Below are 22,548 nucleotides of genomic sequence, written 5' to 3'. Positions count from 1 at the left end.
TATCCCTTCATTCCCACTCCACTCCTATTAAGTTTGTGAAATTAGCCCAATTGCCGTCAAGATTAGAATTTGTTCAAATGTACCTTTAGACTGGACTATTAGAGAAACATTTCTGTAAAATTTCACGTATTTTTAGATAGACATTAACCGAACGCCAATTTTCCACTCACTCTCTGGTTGCTTTTCATTTGGTGTTATAGACCGAACAAAATCTTGGGGCGTCATGAACACTTCAGAATCGCCATTCTCACTGATGATCTTTAATGTTGCAAAGTAACGGAATATTTTATCTGGAGTTGAGTAGGCCCGAATTCGGTTTTCATATTCCATTACCTGAAAAGAAAAACTTAATTCTATCAAAAATTTCCAACATTAGTCATGGAAGGAAACATTCTCACTTGTACCCAAAAGGTAGAGCATGCTAACCAAATGATTACAAAGTGTTTAATAACTGAATCTAATGCAAAGTTGATAGGCAAGGTCTTAAATCTCAAATGACAATTAAAGACTGATTTTAAATTGAATAGCTTTTCTCAGCACTGCTGAGATACAATTTAATGTTTTGTTGGCATAATCAGATATTAATCCACACAAAAGGAACACAAAGAACATCTGTAAGGAGTTTGTACATTCTCCTGTGTCTGCGTGGGTTTTCTCTGGTCCAGTTTCCTCCCACCCTTCAAAACATACCAGGGGTGTAGGTTAATGGGATGTAAATTGGGCAGCACAGACTTGTGGGCTGAAATGGCCTGTTACCGTGATGTATCTAAAGTCAAAGAGAAATTCAGTTTTTATACGTGGATCCGATGGGTTAGTCACACTTCAAAGTTTCAGATTAAAAAATGTAATTTCTTGATGGAATTCTGCAAATACAAGCCTGAAATTATCACAGGTCTTCAAAATACAAAACTTGTTCTTCAACTGTAATTAATCTGCAATGAGGCTCAAATCATTTAAAGTAAGAACCTGTGACAAGACTTTGATCAATGCCACCTGAATCACAAAATAAATGGCATATTCTTTTACTCGTAAGCAATAGAATGAGAAATCAATTATAACGCATCTGGTTCCAAGACAATTCTTCAAACTCACTGCAGAGGATTTGGCAATTTACCTTTCTTTTGAAAAGGCTATTTTTAAAGTAATTGGAAAGTAAAATTTATTTACTGCTCCATTTTCTCACTAATACATTGCTTAGGTGCAATTTAAAAATAAATATTTTTAAATTTAAAAGAGCAAATACAAATGTTTAAAGCAATTCCTTTCACTCGAAGTAAGCTCTGGTATGATTTTCAGTAACGAGAGAGGTTGAGGAGAACGATTGATTTAAAAATATTTTGATCGGGTAAAAAGGGAAAAAAGATGTATCCTCCAATCAGCATGTCGTTAACAAACAGCCAACAATTTAAAATGATTTCTCATTTTAAAAAGAGGAATGGCACTTTCCTTCAAATTGAGTGATTTTCAGTCAGTGGGGATAATTTAAAGAAATGTATTAGAGTTTGGTAATTGGGTAATAAGTGGCCCAGTAGAGACAGATGGAAAAAAAAAAAATCACACCTATATTTATGCCTTTATAAATGAGAGATTGAGTCTTCGGATTTTAGAGCTTTTCTTCTGAAATCGTCCTTTGGAATCTAGATTTCCTTGCAAACCATTTTTTTGTGTTCTGACGTGGCTGATGAGGCGAATGTGGGACCTGCATACTTTGCCACAGCTGGATAGTTGGGATATAGCACATTGATTTTGTGGTGATGCTATGCTTTTGCTTTCTAATAAAGGGACGTTCATTTGAACTTGACATCCGGAATGCCCTTTCCCTATTTTGAGCGGTTACGACCATGGAGAATGTCCTTATAGTCTCTCCAAGGAAGCTACTGGATAATCCATGAACCGTTACCATTGTTCTCCTGGTAATGTCATTACCAAGTTTGGAGAAGAGTGGTAACATTCATACTGGGGGCATTTGCATGGGAGAAAATGCAGCAAATTTAGATGAGTTTACAGAAACTATGCTTTTAGGTGTTTGGTGTTGTCCAATGATGCCAGATTGGTAGAGGACTTCAGTTCCATGAATCCTTCAGGCAAGGTCTATTCTTACATTTCCTTCAGTGAATAACCTCATCATTACTTTGATCTCGCCTCATGATCTCGTCTGTGCACTGCAGCTCAATGATGGAGATTGGAGTGACCAACTTGGGAGGAAAGGTGATGTTAGTTGAATTGTCTCCTTTTTACTTTTTCATTGGGAAGCTGGCTGAAGCTTTGATGCAGTTCTTCAGTGATAAAGCTCAAGAAAGCTAATTACTTGTCACAAGTCTGAACTGCAATTGAGTTTAATGCGGGCGTTTTAATGGGTTTCATGCCACAATGATTGGGGGAGGGAGTAAGAGGGTATCAGATCAAAACGAGATAGTCAATCCTGGACTTGAAAGAGGGCTTGGTTTCCTATTAATATTCCAGAAGAGTGTTACCTTGGAGGTTCAAAGCAAAAAATCTCAAAGTGAAAACTCTACTCTGAGCTAAATGGTCAGAGCAAAAAATAGCAAATATTCATTATTCCCACTATAATAACCAATGCCAACAAGAGTGCAAGTGAATGAAACCTTGAGTATTTGAGAATTGTTGGAAAATAGGGTCAATTCTGATGCTTTTCTATCAATATCAATATGACTGTATGAACCAGACATTCTCAACCTATTTATGGCTACTGTACCCTGACGCTCAAAGTTTGTGAGCCCCCTTCCCGTGAAGCAGTCAAGTTGAGATGGGTTTCTTCCATACATTTCTCCTACTGACTAAAAAAAAAACAATTTTATGATTTCAGTCCTGCCCCCCACCCAACCCAACAACTTAAATGTGTATGACACCAGGGGGTCTGTACAATCCCCATTAGAATGGCTGGACTAGACTCGTGTATAAAGGGCCATCCAGGCAAAAGTAAAAATAATTTATACTTACAAATTTGATTCAATAACAGCACCTTCAAGTAGGAGTATCTGGGCTATTGCAAATGTTCCTGACCCAACTTTATAGTGAAAACACTATTGTTGGTCAGCACAACACTATTGTAGCACCAGCGATTTGGGTTCGAATCTGGCGCTGTCTATAAGGAGTTTGTACGCCCTGTGACCCTCCAAAATCGTATGGGATTTGTAGGTTAATTGGTGTACCTGGAAGCAAGGGCTCGTAGGATGAAAGGGTCTATTAAAGGGCTGTGACGCTAAATTAAATGTAACTATACCAATTAGTGATACCTTCCGATCTCGGAAACCTCTCGGTTTCTTTTTTTCACTTTGTCCTTCTCCTTCCTGTGACTTCACAGCCTCCCCATCATTTTTTTCTTCATTTGTATCAGAGGAGCTACTTTTAGGAACATGTTTCATGGAAGCAGCTCCTTCTGCATGTGCTCTGCCAGGGAAAAGCAACAAGAAAATGTTACAGCATTATTCAGCATGCAGTTATAAAGCTGGAGAAACTTAGCAGGTCAAACAGTGCACTCAATAGAGCAAAAATAAAGATTCATATCCCATTTTTTAGGCTTGAGCCCTTCATCAAGATATGGACATAATGTGGGCAGGTGCCTGAACAAAATGGGTGGTGGTGGGGGGGGGGGGCTGGTTGGGAACGGATGGAGTACAGTCCCACAGGCAGGAGGTAATAGGTGAGTAAGAGAGTGAAAGCACACCAGCAAACAAGGGGAGTAGGGGTGGCTCTGTGAATGGAGAGGGAAGAGGTGTAAAGCTGGAGGAAAGGAGGCTAACAGAAACTGGAAAGTTAACTCCTCCCCACCATTTTGTTCGAGCGCCTGCCGAAATTTTGTCCATACCTTGATGAAGGGCTCAAGCCTGTAGCATTAGTTATGTTTTGCAAAATTAAGTAAACTGCCTTACCACCTGGTTACATTAAACAGCTTGAGATAAAGCTTGAACTTATTTGAAGTGGAATGGACAGCAAGTGAAATTGGACTTCAGAAATCAGATTCTGTTACATTGCCACAAAATAATCTTTTGACAACTGACTCCTGTCAAAGGTTTTTAAGGTATTTTACCTGTCTCTAATAGAAGGGTAAGATTTGTATATATAGAAAAAAAGTTAAAAGAAATGTAATTAAAACAATAGAAAATAACAATGATTTTCACTTAAAAACAATCAAAATAAATAATCTTTCGACACTTCTTTTCATTATGATTATTCAAATGCAAGAGGTAGAGTCATGCTTCTTACAATAGTCATCCCAAATGTAAAAATGAGGGTTCAAATGCACTTTGCACATAGCTCCTCTCAGCACATCAATGCTTCTGGCATTCAACTCACTGGATAATCCAGCAGTGGACCAGTAGGGGATCAGATACGTCTGCAAGTGAACTCCATACTGCTCTTATTTCAAAACATAGACCTTGTCAAAGACATTGTAGAGTAGCAGGAAGGATAGAGGAATGGGGAGGACATTGAGATATGCCACTGACTGAGAAAGGTGATGAAGCCTTGTTAACTACTGCTGATGTAAAGAGAGACAGACAGATAAAACAGGATTTTAGGAAAAAGGATGTGTGAAATCTGAAAAATGACAAGTCAAGCAGCATCAATGGCTTAAGAAAAATGTTATGCATGAACGATCTGCCATCGGAACAAGTCTGTTTTGAAAAACTGGAAAAAAGTGGTTATATGAATTCACTACAAAGCCCTGAAGGTTTTAATGTCCAAAGTCATAGAGATGCCATTCCTCAAACTTGCATTGGACTTTGTGGGAAAGAGTGAATGCCAAAAGACAGAAAAGAATTGGAAAGGCATGGAGAATTCAAGTGACAGATGGTGGAAGCTCATTCTTGTTGACTGAACATAGTGTTTTGCAAAGCAGTCTCCTAATTGGCTTAAATGTTTAGGAGGAAACTGACATTAGAGTCACTGACCACAAAATGCTGGAGATAATAGCATCCAATGCCATCCTGCATAGTGAAAAATCATAAGAGCTAAACAAACTGAGCAATTCAAACACCAATTCCCTCAGTGTGATGCATACTCATTTCAAAAACTGATGTCAGGATTAGTGATATACAATTTCATGCAGCAGGATTAAATCCCTTCTATTCGGCAAAATTCCTATAGTTCCAAAGCACAAGTACAAATTCATAAACCAGTGTGTTGATTTTTCATTGCAAGTTTCATAACCAGGCTCAAATTATGAGCCGAATCTGATTGCGGTACTCTCAACAGTTGGAATTTGACAAATGGAAATAATGAACTGCAGGAAGTGAACAAGACCCTATTTCAACTTCTTGTGGAAATTGAAGCATGAAATGTCCTCATTTTGCTTACAGAATGGACAAAGAATTAGAAGCTGTGGGATGTAATGAAAATTGATACATGCTGTATAGGTATAATTGGATTTTAGTTCCATTCGTATTCTTGCATCCACTGTGGGCACCTAATCTACATCACATTGACATGCTTGTCTGATACATGACATGTGCTTTGAGTAGGTAATGAATATCGCAATTGATATTTCTGAAGATTGAAAACATTTCAGAATATCAATGCAGCAATCATCCAGAAAGATTGAGCATGTAATTTGAATACAAGTCCACCAAATAATTCAGTTGGTATTCCCTAAAGTTAAAAAAAATAAAAAGGTGAAGAAATACTTCACTTACTTGTAGGTTTCCTGTGATTTGACATTCAAAGCCTGATCTATTCTTGAATTTAACTGAAATTTGTGCTTTAAAATCCTAAAATATACTTCAAAAAAATACAACAATGGAGTTGTTCCTGTACTTGTAATGCACTTCACCCAGGAATAGGAAAACAAGCCTACTTATAACAGATGACACCAATGGCCTAAACCAGTGGTTATCATATCCCTATGGCATATGGATTACTCAAGGTGATGAGAGTGGAAAGAAAAAGTTTGAAAATCACTGACCTTAAGCAACCAAATATAACCTTGTAATAAATAATATTGCTTTACAATAAGGTCAGTGCCCATAATGGACTTGGCTTGGTTTCCACTTTCTGCAGCCAACAATGTTTCAAGACATCCATTTCCAAACCAGGCACGATGCTACCAGTCAGTATACAGTAGAATCCCCATTGTCTGGAATTCAATCAACTGGAAACTCAAACAGCTGGCAAAATTAAAAAATTGGGAAAAATAAATTTAAAAATCAATTTGCAGCAAACAAGTTTAGGCAGATGGACCCTAATAGGGAAAGCTGAAACTTTGTTTACATGTGCAGGTCTGCCCCACTGGGCATCAGAAACACCACCAAAGGGGCTTGACAGATGCTCTGCAAGTGCCTGGAGATCTGCTTGACCATCAGTACCAGCACCCATTCCTGCGGTTTCATCCAGACCCTCTGCTCTTGCTCCAGGGATGAGAGCATAGGCCCGTCTACTGAAATGTTAGGCTTGAAGAAAAAGGGAGACAGTTGCCTGAAAGACAGCGTCTACTTGTAGCATTGCACCGAATCCCAAGGAAAGCATCAATGTGGATTCTCCCAGTAAGTGAATGTAACGGCCACAGTGTTGCATCAACAAACTTGATGCTTTAGTTCTTAAAATTAGCTGCTGCATTTTTTAAAAAAAAACACGTATTAACAAATAGACTTTTATCAATGGACTTGAATTGCAGACCTTATGCCAATAAAGAGAATGTAAATGGGTAGCCCTGATTCAGAATTCTGAACTGCAGCAAAATCTGTCTTGGCAATTGGTTTGGAGGTGAAGAAATGGAAGTGTAATTGATCATGGGCCCATCGGGAAAGTTATCAGAGGTAGGATTGCCTGCTTAATATCAGATTTCTCACTGATTTATGATTCGGTGTGCAAAATTAAAATTCAAAATTATCTACTTTCAAACAATTAAACTAAACAATTTCTCTTTTTCATTCTCACTAAACATTTAAAGCCAGTAGATGAGAATCAGAGTGATGATTTCACTCGTTGCTTATTTTTGAGAACTACTTTTAAGTTAAACTTTCGGAGCGTGAGAATGGGCTTGCAAAACTTTTGCATCCGTGCCTTTCTCTTAAACCTTTATTATCCATTCTTTGATAAATAACTGCGATATACATATAAAAAAACTGCAGTTGTATTAATTGAGCAAGTGCAGTTATCTACTAATAGAGCAAGCATTTAGCATGGGGCCAATAGCACAAACTACTTTTGCAACAACGTTAATTCAGCACTAATGTTGCCAATCCACACTGACAGGGGTCCGCTGAAGAGGAAATCAAGGATCCAGTTGCAAAGGGTCCTGATGACATTAAACAACAAGGGGAAGTCACTGAAAAATGGCCTAATTCAGGTTTTCTTGAGATAGATAATCTCATGCGGAGTGGAGGGGCCAGTGATATGGAATCCACAGTTGACCATGTTGTGAGCACAGATGCACTCACAACTCCTGAGGCAGGAGTTGATTTGCTTCACAACCACTATCTCAAAGCACTTCATCTCGAGAGATGCAAGTGCCACTGTTGATACTCACTGTGCAGGTCGCTTTGCTCTTGTTGGGTACCAGTATGATGGACACCTTATTGACACAGGTGGGGACCTCAGACTGTTGAAATGGTTAAAAATGTCAGCAAAACTCCAGCCCTGTTGGCGTCGTGACTAGTGGAATAGTGCCAAAGATCAGAACCAGTGTTTGAATTCTGCATTGTCAGTAAGGATTTGGTATATTTTTCCCATGTCTGCATGGGGTGTCCCCCCACTCTTCAGAACATACTGAGGGTGTAGGTTAATTGGGCAGCACAGACTCGTGGGCTAAAGTAGCCTTTACCATGCTGTATGTATATCTAAATGTGTGTCAAATGTTCCACGCAGGTTTTAAGGTCTTGTCTGGTTTAATAAATGAGGTGGTAAGATGGAAGATGATTTTCATCAGAAAAAATACCTGTTCAACTCCTTTTAATGACTATTGTGTGCCGTAGACCAGAGTAACCTACTCTCAGACCTAAGCATGAGCATAGGAGTATTTGTTCACCAGGAGTTTTTACAGAACTATGCAGAATGCTGCAATTCCCTCTCCCCACCACCATCTGAAATTGGCTTCCTACCAAAGCCAATGACCATATTTTAAAAGAAATCTTTCCTTCTGTGCCTCCTGGACATTTGAACTTTGAGAACAGATTTTTCTTACTTTTTCCAAAAAAGTCCAGCAGTAGCTGAAGCAGCTGTAACTCCAGCAAATGTTACCATCATCAATCTGTGCCGCTGCTTATTTGTGGTTGCGACTCTATAGTATTGTCTGGAGAAGTGGCCAAGAACTGCCATGGCAGGCAGGATTCTGAAGTGAAACATTCTGTCAGTAGAACCAAGGAAAGAGAAATTAGTTACACTCAACATCACATTGATTGGCTGCTTTTTTTAAAAAAAAGTTAAATTGGTCAAGGTATTCACGTTCTCACTGCCAAGTCATAGGTGAGATGAAAGCTTAAATTACACAAGAGAAACTGGAGTTTATGTACAGTGTTTGGGTATTCCTTCATGTTCCAAATGAAACATTGTCCAAAGAACTTATGAACCCATGTGACAATATGAGGAGAGACAAGAAGTATGTCCATTTCCATGCCTGATACTCTACCACAACAACTACAAATTGGGAAGCACAGATGATACAAAGGTTAATGCAACACCTTTATAGCTCCAGAAATCTGGACTGGGGTTTGAATCCCACATTGACTGGAAGGAATTTATATATTCTCCCTGTGTTTGCATCGGTTTTCCCCGGGGCACTGGTTTCCTCCGACCATTCAAAACGTACCAGGGATGTAGATTAATCAGGTGTATATTGGGTAGCATGGACTCATGGGCTGAAAGGGCCTGTTGCCGTGCTGTATGTCTAAATTTTAAAAATTAATTTAAATGGATATGGATGAACTGATCATTTACTACATTTATTCACCTCCAGAAAAATAGTGAATAAATTTGCAGTATGGTTAGCGCAACACTATTACATCACCAGCAACCCAGGTTTGAATCCAGCACTGCCTGTAAGGAGTTTGTATATTCTCCCCATATATGCTTGAATTTCCAATGAGCACTCCCGTTTTCTCCCACGCTTCAAAAAACGTCTGTAGGTTAGAGGGTTCGTGGGCTGAATTATGTCTAAATTTCAAAAACAAAATTAATTGGTTGCATCGTGCTTTAGATACTTGGAAAAGGCTCTGCGGCCCAAATTGACCACATTGACCAAGTTGTCTATCCAAGTTAACACCTGCCCATGTTTGGCCTGTATCCCTCTAAACCACACATGTCAAACTCTGGCCCGCGGGCCAAATTTGGCCCACGATATAATTATATTTGGCCCGCAAGATCATTTCAAAAATGTATTAGAGGTGGCCCACTGGCCGCTGCGCCAGTATAGCGCATGCAAAGCTAATACTATAAATCCCAGAATGCATTGGCGTCAGCCCGCTAATTGCCCCCACATCCTCTGTTTACGTTGCAGGGTCTCACCATGGACTCTAGTTTTGGGGCCTGGCCGGTGTCAGGGGAAGCCAAGGCTGCTTCCCAGCGCCCGGAACCGGAGGCCTCGGGCCTGACCTCACCAGGACCATTGCCCACTCCCCCTCCCTGCCGCAGGCCGACCCGTGACTCACGGCGACGGGGCCGCTGATCCGCCGAGATGCCGCCCTGCAGCGAAAGCCGATGCCCCCACACTGTCGTTGTCCAACCCGATCGCCCGCAAACCCCGCCCTCCCGCACACAGGCCTGAGTAAGGATTATGAACTTTAATCTCAGGATAAAACGATCTTCCAATAGTTTCATGTCACAGTGATAAATATATTCCTGGTTAAAAATGGTCCTGCACCTGGATACAAGCTCATTAGGCATAAAACTTGAAAAGTGTGCAAATCAAAGGATATCTGTACCAATGGAAAAAGGGCATGGCAAATAACCCTGCTAGAGTTCATGCCCACAATCAGTCTCCCATTTGATTGTTTCAGGAATCATGTTATTCTCCCACATTCTCAATAGCCCTCAGATTTTACTATTCGACAGCACACTAGCAACATTTGACAAATCCTCTATAGAGAAATATTATTTATTGAATATTTTATTTCTCATTTGTTAATGCTTCTGGAAAGAGTTTATCCAAAACTATTATTAAACATTTATTTTAATAAGAAAAAGTTTAACATTACATATGTTGAAAGAAGAGAAAACATGCAGATGTTGTTGAAAATTTTCAATAAATATTTAGTTCGGCCCTCGACTTAGTCCAAGTTTTTAATTTTGGCCCTCCGTGAATTTGAGTTTGACACCCCTGCTCTAAACCTTTCCCTCGTATGTGCTGTCACAATGTCTTCTAAACATCATAATTCTATCTACCTCTACCACTTCCCCTGGCAGTGATACGAGGCCCAAAAATGCTCACAATACACCTTATGAAACCTCAGCACGACGTCCTTGTTATTTTAATTTGAGATCTCTCAAAATTAAAATAATATTACAAATGGACCCAATGCAGACAAACATAACTAGTTTAATTAAGTAGACAACTGCAAACATGGATGAGTTTCCTATTGTATTACTCTATGACTCCACATTTGCTTCCATTGATTTATTATGCACCAAGTAGTTTACCAAAATTAGCTGATGCTTCACCTGTACTCAACGGTGACCAAAGTTGTGATTGGTTCCCTCAAACGTAGCACAAACTGCAGTTGGTCTACAGGCCAGGCACAAAAGCTTCTATCAATGAATCACCACTTTTGCCAAAGTAGTTGAGGCTATTTCTGATTTCATACACTGCAAGACCCATCATCACTGCATAACACAGATTCATAAACACATGAGAAAAGATTAAATGCACAATAAAAAAAAGTACCTGAAATATCACTTTGTGTTGGCCCAATGGATAACAAATTTCTTGTTACTCTTGGAAAGAAGCTACTACTAGTCAGATCACAATCTACAATTAGAAATGAGGTAATTTTAGTAGGAGAGTACAAGGAAGAGAGAATGACCACAATAAAGAGATGGGCAACTGTCTCATCTCCAGTGCAGCGAAGCTGAAAGATCTGATGAGCAGGGGCTTTATCATCTCAAGTCTTGGTACTTGACTGAAAGCTTTGGTGATAAGTCATTGAGCCACCAGGGGAACATTCTTACTGCAGAGTTCTGATGATATTTCAAGTTTATTATCATCCAATTGTTCAAATAGAGCTGGGTGAAACAGCATTCTTCAGATTTCAGTCTAAAAACATGCAAACACATACATTAACATAGCAACCATATGTGTTTGTACAAGAGATTTATATGCAGTACATATATAAAAATAAATAGAGTCTGGGAGGGCTTGTATGATCAGTTTATCAATCATTCAGCATTCCCAATGCCCATGGGAAGAAGCTGTTTTTCAGCCTGATGGTGCAGGTTCTGATACTCCTGTATCTCTTTCCCAATGGGAGCACATGAAAGATGCTGTGTACAGGGTTAAAAGGGCCCTGATACTCCTGTATCTCTTTCCAGGAGTATCAAGAGGTGGCAGAAGTAAGAATTCTTACACAATGAAGCAATTCTGAAAAAAAAAATCATGATCTTAAGGGGAAAGAAACAAGAGAGCACCTCTGTGTCAACATTCCATCAATAATGGCCCCGTGGGAATCAGATTTTGGCATTGTAATTGATCCACAATGCTGGGCAGATCTATGTGTAGATAATATTACTAACTTATTTAATTCTAGATGTACAATAATTCATTATAATTTTCTGCACCAATTATATTTCACACCTCAAAAGATACAAAAATATACCAGTTTTCTGATAGGTGTTTTAGGTGTCATATAGATGTTGGTACCTATTTACATTCCACCTGGCTATGCACGAAATTAAGACCCTTTTGGATAGAATTAGGGAAGTTTTGACAAAAATTCTGGGGATGAACTGTGTAAAAGGGGACAAATGTTCTCCTGTGTTATTTGAAATGCACGAGTCTGTCAAACCAAAAATATTTTTAAAAAATGATGAGACGCAAGTCTAGCATTTCTTGTGGTCACCTGGATAGGTACCGAGAGGGTGATTTGTGGTAAGTGTTGAGTGGATGAGGGAGTTCCAAAGGGAGCAGTCCTATTAGTGGTTAGCGCAATGCCTTTACAGTCGGGACCGGACTGGGGTTCAAGTCCTGCACTCTCTGTAAGGAATCTGTACGTTCTCCCCGTGTCTGCATGGGTTTTCTCACCCTTCAAATCATAGGCTAGTGGGGTAAAAATTGGGTAGTATTGAATCATGGGTGAAACAGCCTGTTACCATGCTGTATGTCCAAATTTTTAAAAATAGAAATGGTAAGCAGAGAGGGGAGGTTAGGGAAAGACATTTCTGGTGGTAGGATCACAATGCAGGTGGCGGAAACTGCAGAGGATAATATGCTGGTTGCAGAAGCTGGTAGGCAAGGAGAATCCTGTCATTGTGAGAAGGGACAGAGAGGACCATGGCAGATCTGCAGGAAATAGAGGATAAGGGCAAAGTTGATTGCAGTAGAGACAAAGCCATATTTTTTGAAGAAGGAAGACATCTCAGAGTCTCTGCAATGGAAGATTTCATCCTGGGAACACATGCCTTAGAGGCAGAAGAATTGAGTAAAAAAAGAATTAAATCCTTACAGAGTACAGGGTGCGAAGAGGTGTCATCAAGCTAACAGTGGGAGCTGATAGATTTGTAAAAAATATCCATGCAGAGTTTGCCAGGCAAGTCTAGACCCCACACCCCCCATCTGCCTTTGATGCTTTCACAAAGGTCAATAAAACCCAGCTTTCAACTGCTGTATAATAGGGGCTTAATCCTGGAAAAGCCATGTCAATAACACATCCCACTTTACTCTGAACAATCCATGCCCTGTATCCTGCAGGATTATTAAAATATTTTGGAGCAACGGTCCTTTCTTCAGCAGATCAGAATCAACAATCAGTCCCACGTTGATCACTTAATTCCTCTAACTTTTTCCCAAAGCAAATTACTGTTGATGCTGCCAATCTAGAAAAAAAAGGAAATCTATAACAGGTCAAACAAAACCTTGGCCAGAGGAACAGTTAACCTTTCAGGTCAATGATCTCGCCAGGAGATCTATTTGGTGAGGAGTATGAGGAGATTTGGCACGTCACCGAAGGCTCTTTAAAACTTCCACATGTGATTCTGCAAAGAGCATTCTGACTGGTACAGAAGCACCAATACTTAGGACAAGAAAAAAAAACTCCAGAGGGTTGTTAACGCGGCCTGTGACATCACAGGCATCAGTCTTCACTCCAGCCTCTATCCTCGAGGACCCTCACCACCCAGACCACGACCTCTTCACTCTGCTGCCATCAGGAAGGAGGTACAGTAGCCTGAGGACGAGCACTCAGTGGCACAATAACAGCTTCTTCCCCTCTGCCATCAGGTTCCTGAATAATCAATGAACCAAAGGCACTGCCTTACTTTTTATGCACTACTATTTTTTTAATATATGAGTGTGGCAAGATGGTTCATAACATGAATGTTTGCAGTGTGATGCTGCACCAAACACAGAATTTCCTGACTTGTTCGTGACCACAAATTCTAATGAATTATTTATTTTTATCTACAAACCATACAGCATTGTGCTTTTACTTAGCCCTTTAAAGGTCTTCACTTTTGCTGTACTTTCAAATGCACAATTCTAATGACAACCCCCAATGATCTCGAGCCAGGGGGATAAAGTCTACTCCTTCCCGCTCCTCACGTGATTGACAGCTGCCCAGCTCCCCGGGCTCCCTCATATCACCCAAGACCCGAACCCTACGGGCCGCAGCTCGGGTCGGCCACCCCACCGACGGGTTGGCAACTCAGAACTCCCCCTCCCCCCACCCCCCGGCCGCCACCGCTCCCTTACCTGTCGTCCGCCGCACCTCGCTCCGCTCCCACCGCACGCAGCTCATTCCAGCCTCCAGCAACCCCCCCCCACGACACGCCCGCCGCGCTCGACCTCACGACGCCCTGCCCCTACGTCATCGCGTCGTGAGGTCGCGCGCGCGCACGCCCGTGCAGCTTCCCCGAGGAGGGGCGAGGTGTGAGGCAAGTGCTCCTTTGGGGTGAATTGAACTGGGCAACAGTGTTTTTGCTTCCTGAAGGAAAACTATGGATTATGATGGACAACTTCAACGTGAACACAAAGATCAGATTAAAGTTGGAGAAACTTTAAGTTAACTTTTATTGACTTGAGCAAATTTAACCCTTTGGACTCTGGCCATTTTTAACCTTTCATAATATTAACTCTGGACTGGGTCCATGAGTAAACTAGCTAGTGGTTGGGTATAAAACCAGTCCCTGAAAACCGGGATATGGCGTATCTGCGCTTGTTGGTCGTCCCTGAAAACCAGGACACCATGTCCAAAGGGTTAAATACATCATGATGCTGACATGTTGCGTCAGGACTGATCTAAAAATGTTTTGCTGCTGATTTTCATTTGTGCTCAGCATCTGATGCCTCTCCTGTCAGTGTCCCAGCGATAGTCGACCAGCATTGATGGATTCCATTCGCCCTGATACTCCTTTTCCATGGTCGCAATGTCCTGGTGAAACCTTTTACCACTGACTGCACCAAGGTTGGTAGGGAAGGAGTCTGAGTGCGAAAGCAGAAAATGAAGATTCAGTGATATGTTGCACTTCACGAAGTAGACTTTAAAAATATGTCAGGAAATCACAAAAAAAATAGGTGATATCTAAAGAATGTTATGTGATCGGAAAATTTTAAGGTGATTTTTTGGAGGTCAGCAGCCTGAAATATATAAAATACACCAGTGGGATCACTCGGGTTGGTGTCACCCAGTACATAACTCTTGGTGTCACTTCCCCTACCACCACCGCCCACCATGGATCTCCCCCTGTACCAGACCATACAGAATCCTTAATGTTTTTTGTACTAACGTTATTCGTAAATCGTAATGCCTGTAAATTACTGTATGTAATTATAATAGTAGTGAGATAAACATCTCAGACGGCAAAGTCCTCCTCAGCGACAAGATCTCCATCCTCAACCGATGGTCAGAACACTTCCAATCTCTTTTCAGTACCAACCGCTCAGTCCAAGATTCCGCCCTGCTCCAGCTCCCTCAACAGCCCCTAAGGCTAGAGCTGGATGAGGTTCCCACCCTGGATGAGACATATAAGGCAATCGAACAACTGAAAAGTGGCAAAGCAGCAGGTATGGATGGAATCCCCCCAGAAGTCTGGAAGGCTGGCGGCAAAACTCTGCCTGCCAAACTGCATGAGTTTTTCAAGCTTTGTTGGGACCAAGGTAAACTGCCTCAGGATCTTCGTGATGCCACCATCATCACCCTGTACAAAAACAAAGGCGAGAAATCAGACTGCTCAAACTACAGGGGAATCACGTTGCTCTCCATTGCAGGCAAAATCTTCGCTAGGATTCTACTAAATAGAATAATACCTAGTGTCGCTGAGAATATTCTCCCAGAATCACAGTGCGGCTTTCGCGCTAACAGAGGAACCACTGACATGGTCTTTGCCCTCAGACAGCTCCAAGAAAAGTGTAGAGAACAAAACAAAGGACTCTACATCACCTTTGTTGACCTCACCAAAGCCTTCGACACCGTGAGCAGGAAAGGGCTTTGGCAAATACTAGAGCGCATCGGATGTCCCCCAAAGTTCCTCAACATGATTATCCAACTGCACGAAAACCAACAAGGTCGGGTCAGATACAGCAATGAGCTCTCTGAACCCTTCTCCATTAACAATGGCGTGAAGCAAGGCTGTGTTCTCGCACCAACCCTCTTTTCAATCTTCTTCAGCATGATGCTGAACCAAGCCATGAAAGACCCCAACAATGAAGACGCTGTTTACATCCGGTACCGCACGGATGGCAGTCTCTTCAATCTGAGGCGCCTGCAAGCTCACACCAAGACACAAGAGAAACTTGTCCGTGAACTACTCTTTGCAGATGATGCCGCTTTAGTTGCCCATTCAGAGCCAGCTCTTCAGCGCTTGACGTCCTGCTTTGCGGAAACTGCCAAAATGTTTGGCCTGGAAGTCAGCCTGAAGAAAACTGAGGTCCTCCATCAGCCAGCTCCCCACCATGACTACCAGCCCCCCCTCATCTCCATCGGGCACACAAAACTCAAAACGGTCAACCAGTTTACCTATCTCGGCTGCACCATTTCATCAGATGCAAGGATCGACAATGAGATAGACAACAGACTCGCCAAGGCAAATAGCGCCTTTGGAAGACTACACAAAAGAGTCTGGAAAAACAACCAACTGAAAAACCTCACAAAGATAAGCGTATACAGAGCCGTTGTCATACCCACACTCCTGTTCGGCTCCGAATCATGGGTCCTCTACCGGCACCACCTACGGCTCCTAGAACGCTTCCACCAGCGTTGTCTCCGCTCCATCCTCAACATCCATTGGAGCGCTCACACCCCTAACGTCGAGGTACTCGAGATGGCAGAGGTCGACAGCATCGAGTCCACGCTGCTGAAGATCCAGCTGCGCTGGATGGGTCACGTCTCCAGAATGGAGGACCATCGCCTTCCCAAGATCGTATTATATGGCGAGCTCTCCACTGGCCACCGTGACAGAGGTGCACCAAAGAAAAGGTACAAGGACTGCCTAAAGAAATCTCTTGGTGCCTGCCACATTGACCACCGCCAGTGGGCTGATAACGCCTCAAACCGTGCATCTTGGCGCCTCACAGTTTGGCGGGCAGCAGCCTCCTTTGAAGAAGACCGCAGAGCCCACCTCACTGACAAAAGGCAAAGGAGGAAAAACCCAACACCCAACCCCAACCAACCAATTTTCCCTTGCAACCGCTGCAATCGTGTCTGCCTGTCCCGCATCGGACTGGTCAGCCACAAACGAGCCTGCAGCTGACGTGGACTTTTTACCCCCTCCATAAATCTTCGTCCGCGAAGCCAAGCCAAAGAAAAAAAGAGATAAACATCAAGCAAACTTTAAATTACACCTCTAAATTACAATATATGCACAGCTGCAAAGAAAACAGTAGCGTGTGCTTGTAGTGTGTGCAGACGAATCCAAGTGATTTGAAGTGTCATTGAAATTGGGTAATAATGAGAGCTCTGACTGGAGCGCATTAGAAGATTCAAAAAGTAAATTAGCAAAGAGTTTTAGCCTTGCAGGTATATTGATACATGTCAGCTGGGCTTACAAAAAATGTTTTTGTTGTTATTACTAACAACAGGGATATTTTTACAACAAATAATAAATTTATTCTGAAACACTGCAAAAAAATTTTATAGACGGTCATTTTGGTGTCACCCCCTCTGGTGCAGTCTCCACCCCTCTAATGACACCAGTGAAATATACCTAAAGTTGTTCAGGAAGCAAAATCTTTGTTGACCAGTGTTTTTTAAGTTTATTTTCTGTCAGTTGGACGTGTCAAGTAAAGTAAATGTCTTTCCCACAATGAAGTATAGTTCATTCAAAATTAATCCACATTCAAACAACTGGTTCATTGAAATCTGGGTGCAAATATCCTGTTGGTCTTTTCAAACATACTTATCATTCAAATAATTAGATGCAGAACAAGCAAATGATTGCTGGAAGAAATGGAAGAAGTAGCTATACAGCAGGTCACTATTGACGGAGATATGTGGTCGGGTGAGTAAAGACATTGGTTTTCAGACTTGATAGGAAATGTTGACAGAGCTGATAGTAAAAAAAAATTTTGTTCATTGTTCAGTAACCAGAGTTCACAGATTTAAGCAATGATCAATGAATTCTGGAGGAGGTAATACATCAAAGACACAGCTGGATCATGTGCTGTAACACTTTGTATAGTAGCTTTATAGGGGTAAAGGGGAAATCAAGAGATTCACAAAAGGGGAATACAGAGAAATTAGGGTATTTGGATTAATTGATTATATTTTTTAATAACTAGCATTGACATGATGAGGTGACTAAGCACCAAAAACCATAATATGTTTCTCTCTCCACATATTCCACAACATCTCATATTCCATCTGGGCATCCTACAACTGATCTTTACTTTATCATTGATTTGTATAGATTCCATTAGCTCACACACCCCTGTGCTGCCCCCCCCCCCCCCCCCACCATCTATCCTTGTGTCTCCCTTCCTTTTGCTCGGTCTTTTCTTCTGACTCCTTTCTCCCAGCTCTGCATTCATAAAGCCAAAGTTCCCCTCCCCCAATAAATTCTCAAATCTCTCTGGTCCTATCCATATCCAATTAACACTTTTTGTCCATTGGTCTGTGCTCCTCCCCTGCCTCTTCTTTGAATTCAGGTACATGCCTGCTTTTTTATTCATTCCTTGAAGAAGGGTTCAGGCCCTAAATGTCAGTTATCTATCTTTAAATTCCTTGGTGTCCTCAATTCTAATGATCTCACCTAGTCCCTGAACTCCTCCATCCTGATCAAAAGGCCCAACAGTGCCTTTGGAGTATGAAGATAATACATCTCTGTCCTAGGATATTGATGGACTTTTACCGATGTACCATTGAGAGCATACTTACAAATGGCATCTCAGTGTGGTATGGTATCAGACCGTAAAGTACTTCAGCAGGTGGTGAAAACTGCCCAGTGGATTATCAGTATTCAATTGCCCACTATTGAGAACATCTATTATTAGGAGTGCTGTCTGGGCAGGGTGAAAAGCATCTCATCCTCACTATGAACTTTTTACTCTTCTCCCATCAGTCGGTGCTACAGGAACCTTCGCTCTCGAACCAGCAGGGTCAAGAAAAGCTTTTATCATGAGGCTGTGACCCTAGTGAACCTTAAATCACAGTGCTGAGTGGTTTGTACTGTCAGTACTTTTATTATTGTTTGCCTGCTAATGTGCTTGTTTTTAATTGCGCATAGTTATTTGTATTTGTAGACAGCACTATTTTTTTAACTTCTGGTTGGATGCTAATTGTATTTCATTGGCTTTGTTTTTTACTTGGCACAATGACAATAAAGTCTAATTTAAACTAATTAATTTACCTCCTATGGACGTTGCAAGACTGGCTGAGTTGGTCTAGCATTTCTGGGTTTTTACTATAATCACAATGTATGCGGCCTTTCATGTTTCTTTCTCTCCCCATTTGCAGAATAACCTGTTGAGTGTTTCACCATTTGCTTTTTTAATTCCATATTTCTTGCCTGATGAGATTTTATTTTTGAATTATGAAAAATAATCACATCTAGCTGGCTTTGCCAATCAATAATTCAAGGCTAAGTTTCAACTCCATTTTCTCATTTGATTCTGATACCTTTTGAATATTTTAGTATTCAAAAATATGTGCTCAATGATTCTACATAAGAGGCACTTTTACGATGGAATATAAAAATTGAAAAGAAATTAAGCTTGGATCATCATCATTCAGATGCCTTGCCATTCGACATGGGTGATCATGTCTCTCCATCCGTCACGATCTCTAACCCTCCGAAATGTAGTTGTTGCCTCCCCTGTTTTCCTGTTAAAGCTCCATCTTTGAACTGAGACTAGTCTATGTTCAGTTCTTGATTATACAAGGGAAAAATACTGAAGTGGTTTCCTGTTGCCTTTTTCAGTTGCAGTATCCATATTGGATGGGTAATGTTGCAGTATCCATATTGGATGGGTAACCTTGGCTATTGATCAGCAGATCATTTGCCCAGCGTTTAGTTTCACAACCATAAATTCCAATTTATAGAATCTTATTGTAAAACCATCGACCATCTGCAATCCATGGCTTCACGTGACCCTGACTGGGAAGTTTGTGGTGCGCTGTTAGAAAGAATCAGAATCTGAACTTTGAAGTTTGGAACTAGTTGAGAATGCCATCTCAGCATGGCTGAGTTGGGCTAAGAAATTGTGTTCTGTTTATAACCAATCAGAGGCCTAGCCACATTTTAACATTAGAGGCCTTGCTTTTAACATCAAAACTCAAGGAACTTAAGGAACCATAGAGCACGACAGCACAGAAAACATGCCATACAGATCTTCTAGTCTGCACTGACTATTATTTTGCTAGTCCTATTGACCTGCTCCCTTTCCGTAACCCTCCAGACCTCTCCCATCCACGAATTTCAAGAAGATACAGTTTTAAAGGAAGTACATAATTTTTATTGTATTTAAAATTAAAACATAAAAAAACATGTGTTATTTAACTATTTCACATTTTAAATGTAAAATGAAATCAAAACGAAGCAATATGAAAAATGTATGAAGCAACTACAACAGCCATCTCTGGTCGCGGCTTCATTCTAGTAAAGTTATCTATTATTTTATTATAATTTACTTCAGTAGCCGACTGTCTTTCAATAGAGACCAAAGCTCACCCAGACATTCTATCCTCACCCATTGTAGAATGAAGGTAGGACTGTATGTGTTTGAGCTGGCTAAAGATCATTCCACAACTGCAGTAGTTATTGTTGAACTCACCCACTGAAATGAAATGTTGTCTCTCAAATTAATTAACTGAAGACCACTAGCAAGCACTCCTTAATTATCATAAGCTTTTCCCTTTTAATAGTAAAATAGGCTTGGCAGCAGTTAAGAGGTGGTAATTTTAACTCTGGTGTTATTGCCAGTACTGAAGCCAAAGCTGTGTTTCAGCTGTAGTACATTTGGAGCTGGAATTTAAGCAGAAAGGATCTGTAAATCTGATTCCTGCTCCACTGTAAATTTCAACTCTGCATTTTTAATTTCCTCTCTGCATACAATGTTATTCATTTGATTTCAAAAAATCTCATCTCCATGATGTCTCAAATGTAACGTTCACGAAAAAAAATATAATGTTCATTTTGCTACCTCTGAAACTGTCTATCAAATGCAGAAGAGCCGCGTGAGAAGTGTCACATGTTCATTCTAGTGCATTATGAAAGGTTTATTTCAGTCCAGATGTTTTCTTCTTCTTCTGGTTATCCATTCCATTGGACGATGATGGTTCCTTTCAGTCAGTATGTGAGGTTTGATATGAACCCCACTCTTCAGAAAGGAACAGCGTGTGCGTGAATGGATTTTTGGTGAGTAGGGGGTTGAACAGGTCCAGACCCACCCTCTCGACATCCCATCCTGGATCCAGCGGCATGTTGAGGTCCATGACGGGGATGTTCTGATGCAGTGAATGGCCAGACCAAGCTTCGATGCAAGGGATGCCCTTTCTATGCTTCACACCACCTGTTTGCTAGAAGGCCATTGACCCTATGAGAGGGTTCGCCTGCCCTTTGACAGGATGTCTATCCATTCTCTGCACTAAGCAAGCCTGGTGGGGAGCCGGATTAGTCGCCAACCATCTGACCATGTGACAGGATAGTACTGGGTTACATGGTACCAGAAGCACTCCAACGAGTGATCTGACCTGAGCAGTGTAGATATACTCTAATTTTTGTACTAGACAGTTACTTTCAAAAGTATTAGTCATTGAAAATGGTTCAATTAAAGGTGTGCTCAATAGGCATTGTAAAACTCAAATGAAGGTAGAATTTGTCACCAGAATTGAAATAGTAACTGCAAAGATAAATAAAAAAGTAGTGAGGAGACATCTCAAGCTTAAATAACAGTTATCTTGGTTTGATTTTCCATCTCCTCATGTTCTCCCTAGTTGAATCCTCACAAAGACAACAACAGAAAGGAAAGCTTTATGAATAACAGGAGGAAGGAGAGATAAAGATGAACTCGATCTCTGAATTTGTCAGTGCCTGTGAATGGTGACTTGTAATACATGGAGCATTTCAATTCTAATGGTTTTGGGAATATTCTGAGTTATTCATTATCTCTATTCCAGCTTCATGTAATGGATAAATGATAAATTTCTCAAACCCGGTGTAGCTGAATTTGCAATCACTCTTAGAGTTTCAGAGTTTCTGTTTTCTAATCTTGTTAACACATTCACAAACCCATTTTTCCAAATTCTAATCCACATCAACAAATGCCAACAACTGCAATCTAAACTGAAGGTTTATGGGCTAGTATCGGGTTATAAAGTCAATTGGGATAAAAGCAAAATTATGCCATTTACAGGAGGGAATTATAATCAAATTCAGAGAAATTCACAATTTAAGTGGCCAGAAAGTGGTATAAAATATTAGTGATAAAGGCAGATAGTCACATACAAAATTTATATCAGTTGAACTATCTTCCCTTGCTTCAGAGAATTGGGGAAAAACTTGGTAAATAGATGACTCTCCCAATAACTCTTGTTGGCAGGGTCAATTGTATAAAAATGAATCTGTTGCCAAGAGCCCAATATCTCTTCCAGAGATTACCAATTCCATTACTTCAGATTTTTTTTCAAGGCTTAAACAAAAGCATCAGGAAATTCCTCTGGAAGGGTAAGCCACCCAGAGTCTCTATTTATAAATTATCATGGGATGATGAGACTGGAGGTTTGAAGCTTGAAATATTATTGGGCAGCCTTCCTTCCTTTATATACTCAGGTTAAAAAACAGGAACACTATCACTGTGGAGTCAGGAGCTCCAGTCACTGGAGCTCCCAATGCACGACTCTGAACCTTTCTCTCAGCCTACCAGTACTGTGGGGCACAATTTGCAATTCACTTTTTAAATAAAATAAACATTTTACTCACAGCTCTCAGGCTCTTCCTCTCCGATTTACTATTTTA

General features: G+C 40.9%; 1 protein-coding gene across 2 annotated transcripts in view; it reads right to left on the bottom strand.

The window, feature by feature from the left end:
* micu1 (mitochondrial calcium uptake 1) overlaps positions 1–13,951 on the bottom strand; it is a 66,869-nt gene extending 52,918 nt beyond the window's left edge. Inside the window, exons 1-5 of one of the 2 annotated variants that reach the window (XM_069885538.1) lie at positions 13,853–13,951; positions 10,835–10,918; positions 8,141–8,302; positions 3,258–3,411; positions 171–333 (exon numbers count right to left, since the gene is read on the bottom strand). In XM_069885538.1, the coding sequence (XP_069741639.1) occupies positions 171–333; positions 3,258–3,411; positions 8,141–8,301 (478 nt within the window). In that variant the 5' untranslated portion in view covers position 8,302; positions 10,835–10,918; positions 13,853–13,951. Of the gene's footprint in view, positions 1–170; positions 334–3,257; positions 3,412–8,140; positions 8,303–10,834; positions 11,204–13,852 lie in introns of both variants that reach the window. The other variant, XM_069885539.1, reaches the window with a different exon arrangement.
* Positions 13,952–22,548: the final 8,597 nt, after the last annotated feature.

Source organism: Narcine bancroftii, chromosome 6 (genome assembly GCF_036971445.1).
Source record: "Narcine bancroftii isolate sNarBan1 chromosome 6, sNarBan1.hap1, whole genome shotgun sequence".
Classification (NCBI taxonomy): domain Eukaryota; kingdom Metazoa; phylum Chordata; class Chondrichthyes; order Torpediniformes; family Narcinidae; genus Narcine; species Narcine bancroftii.
Note: the sequence above shows the minus strand (reverse complement) of the source record. Positions and strands in the feature narration are given on the sequence as shown.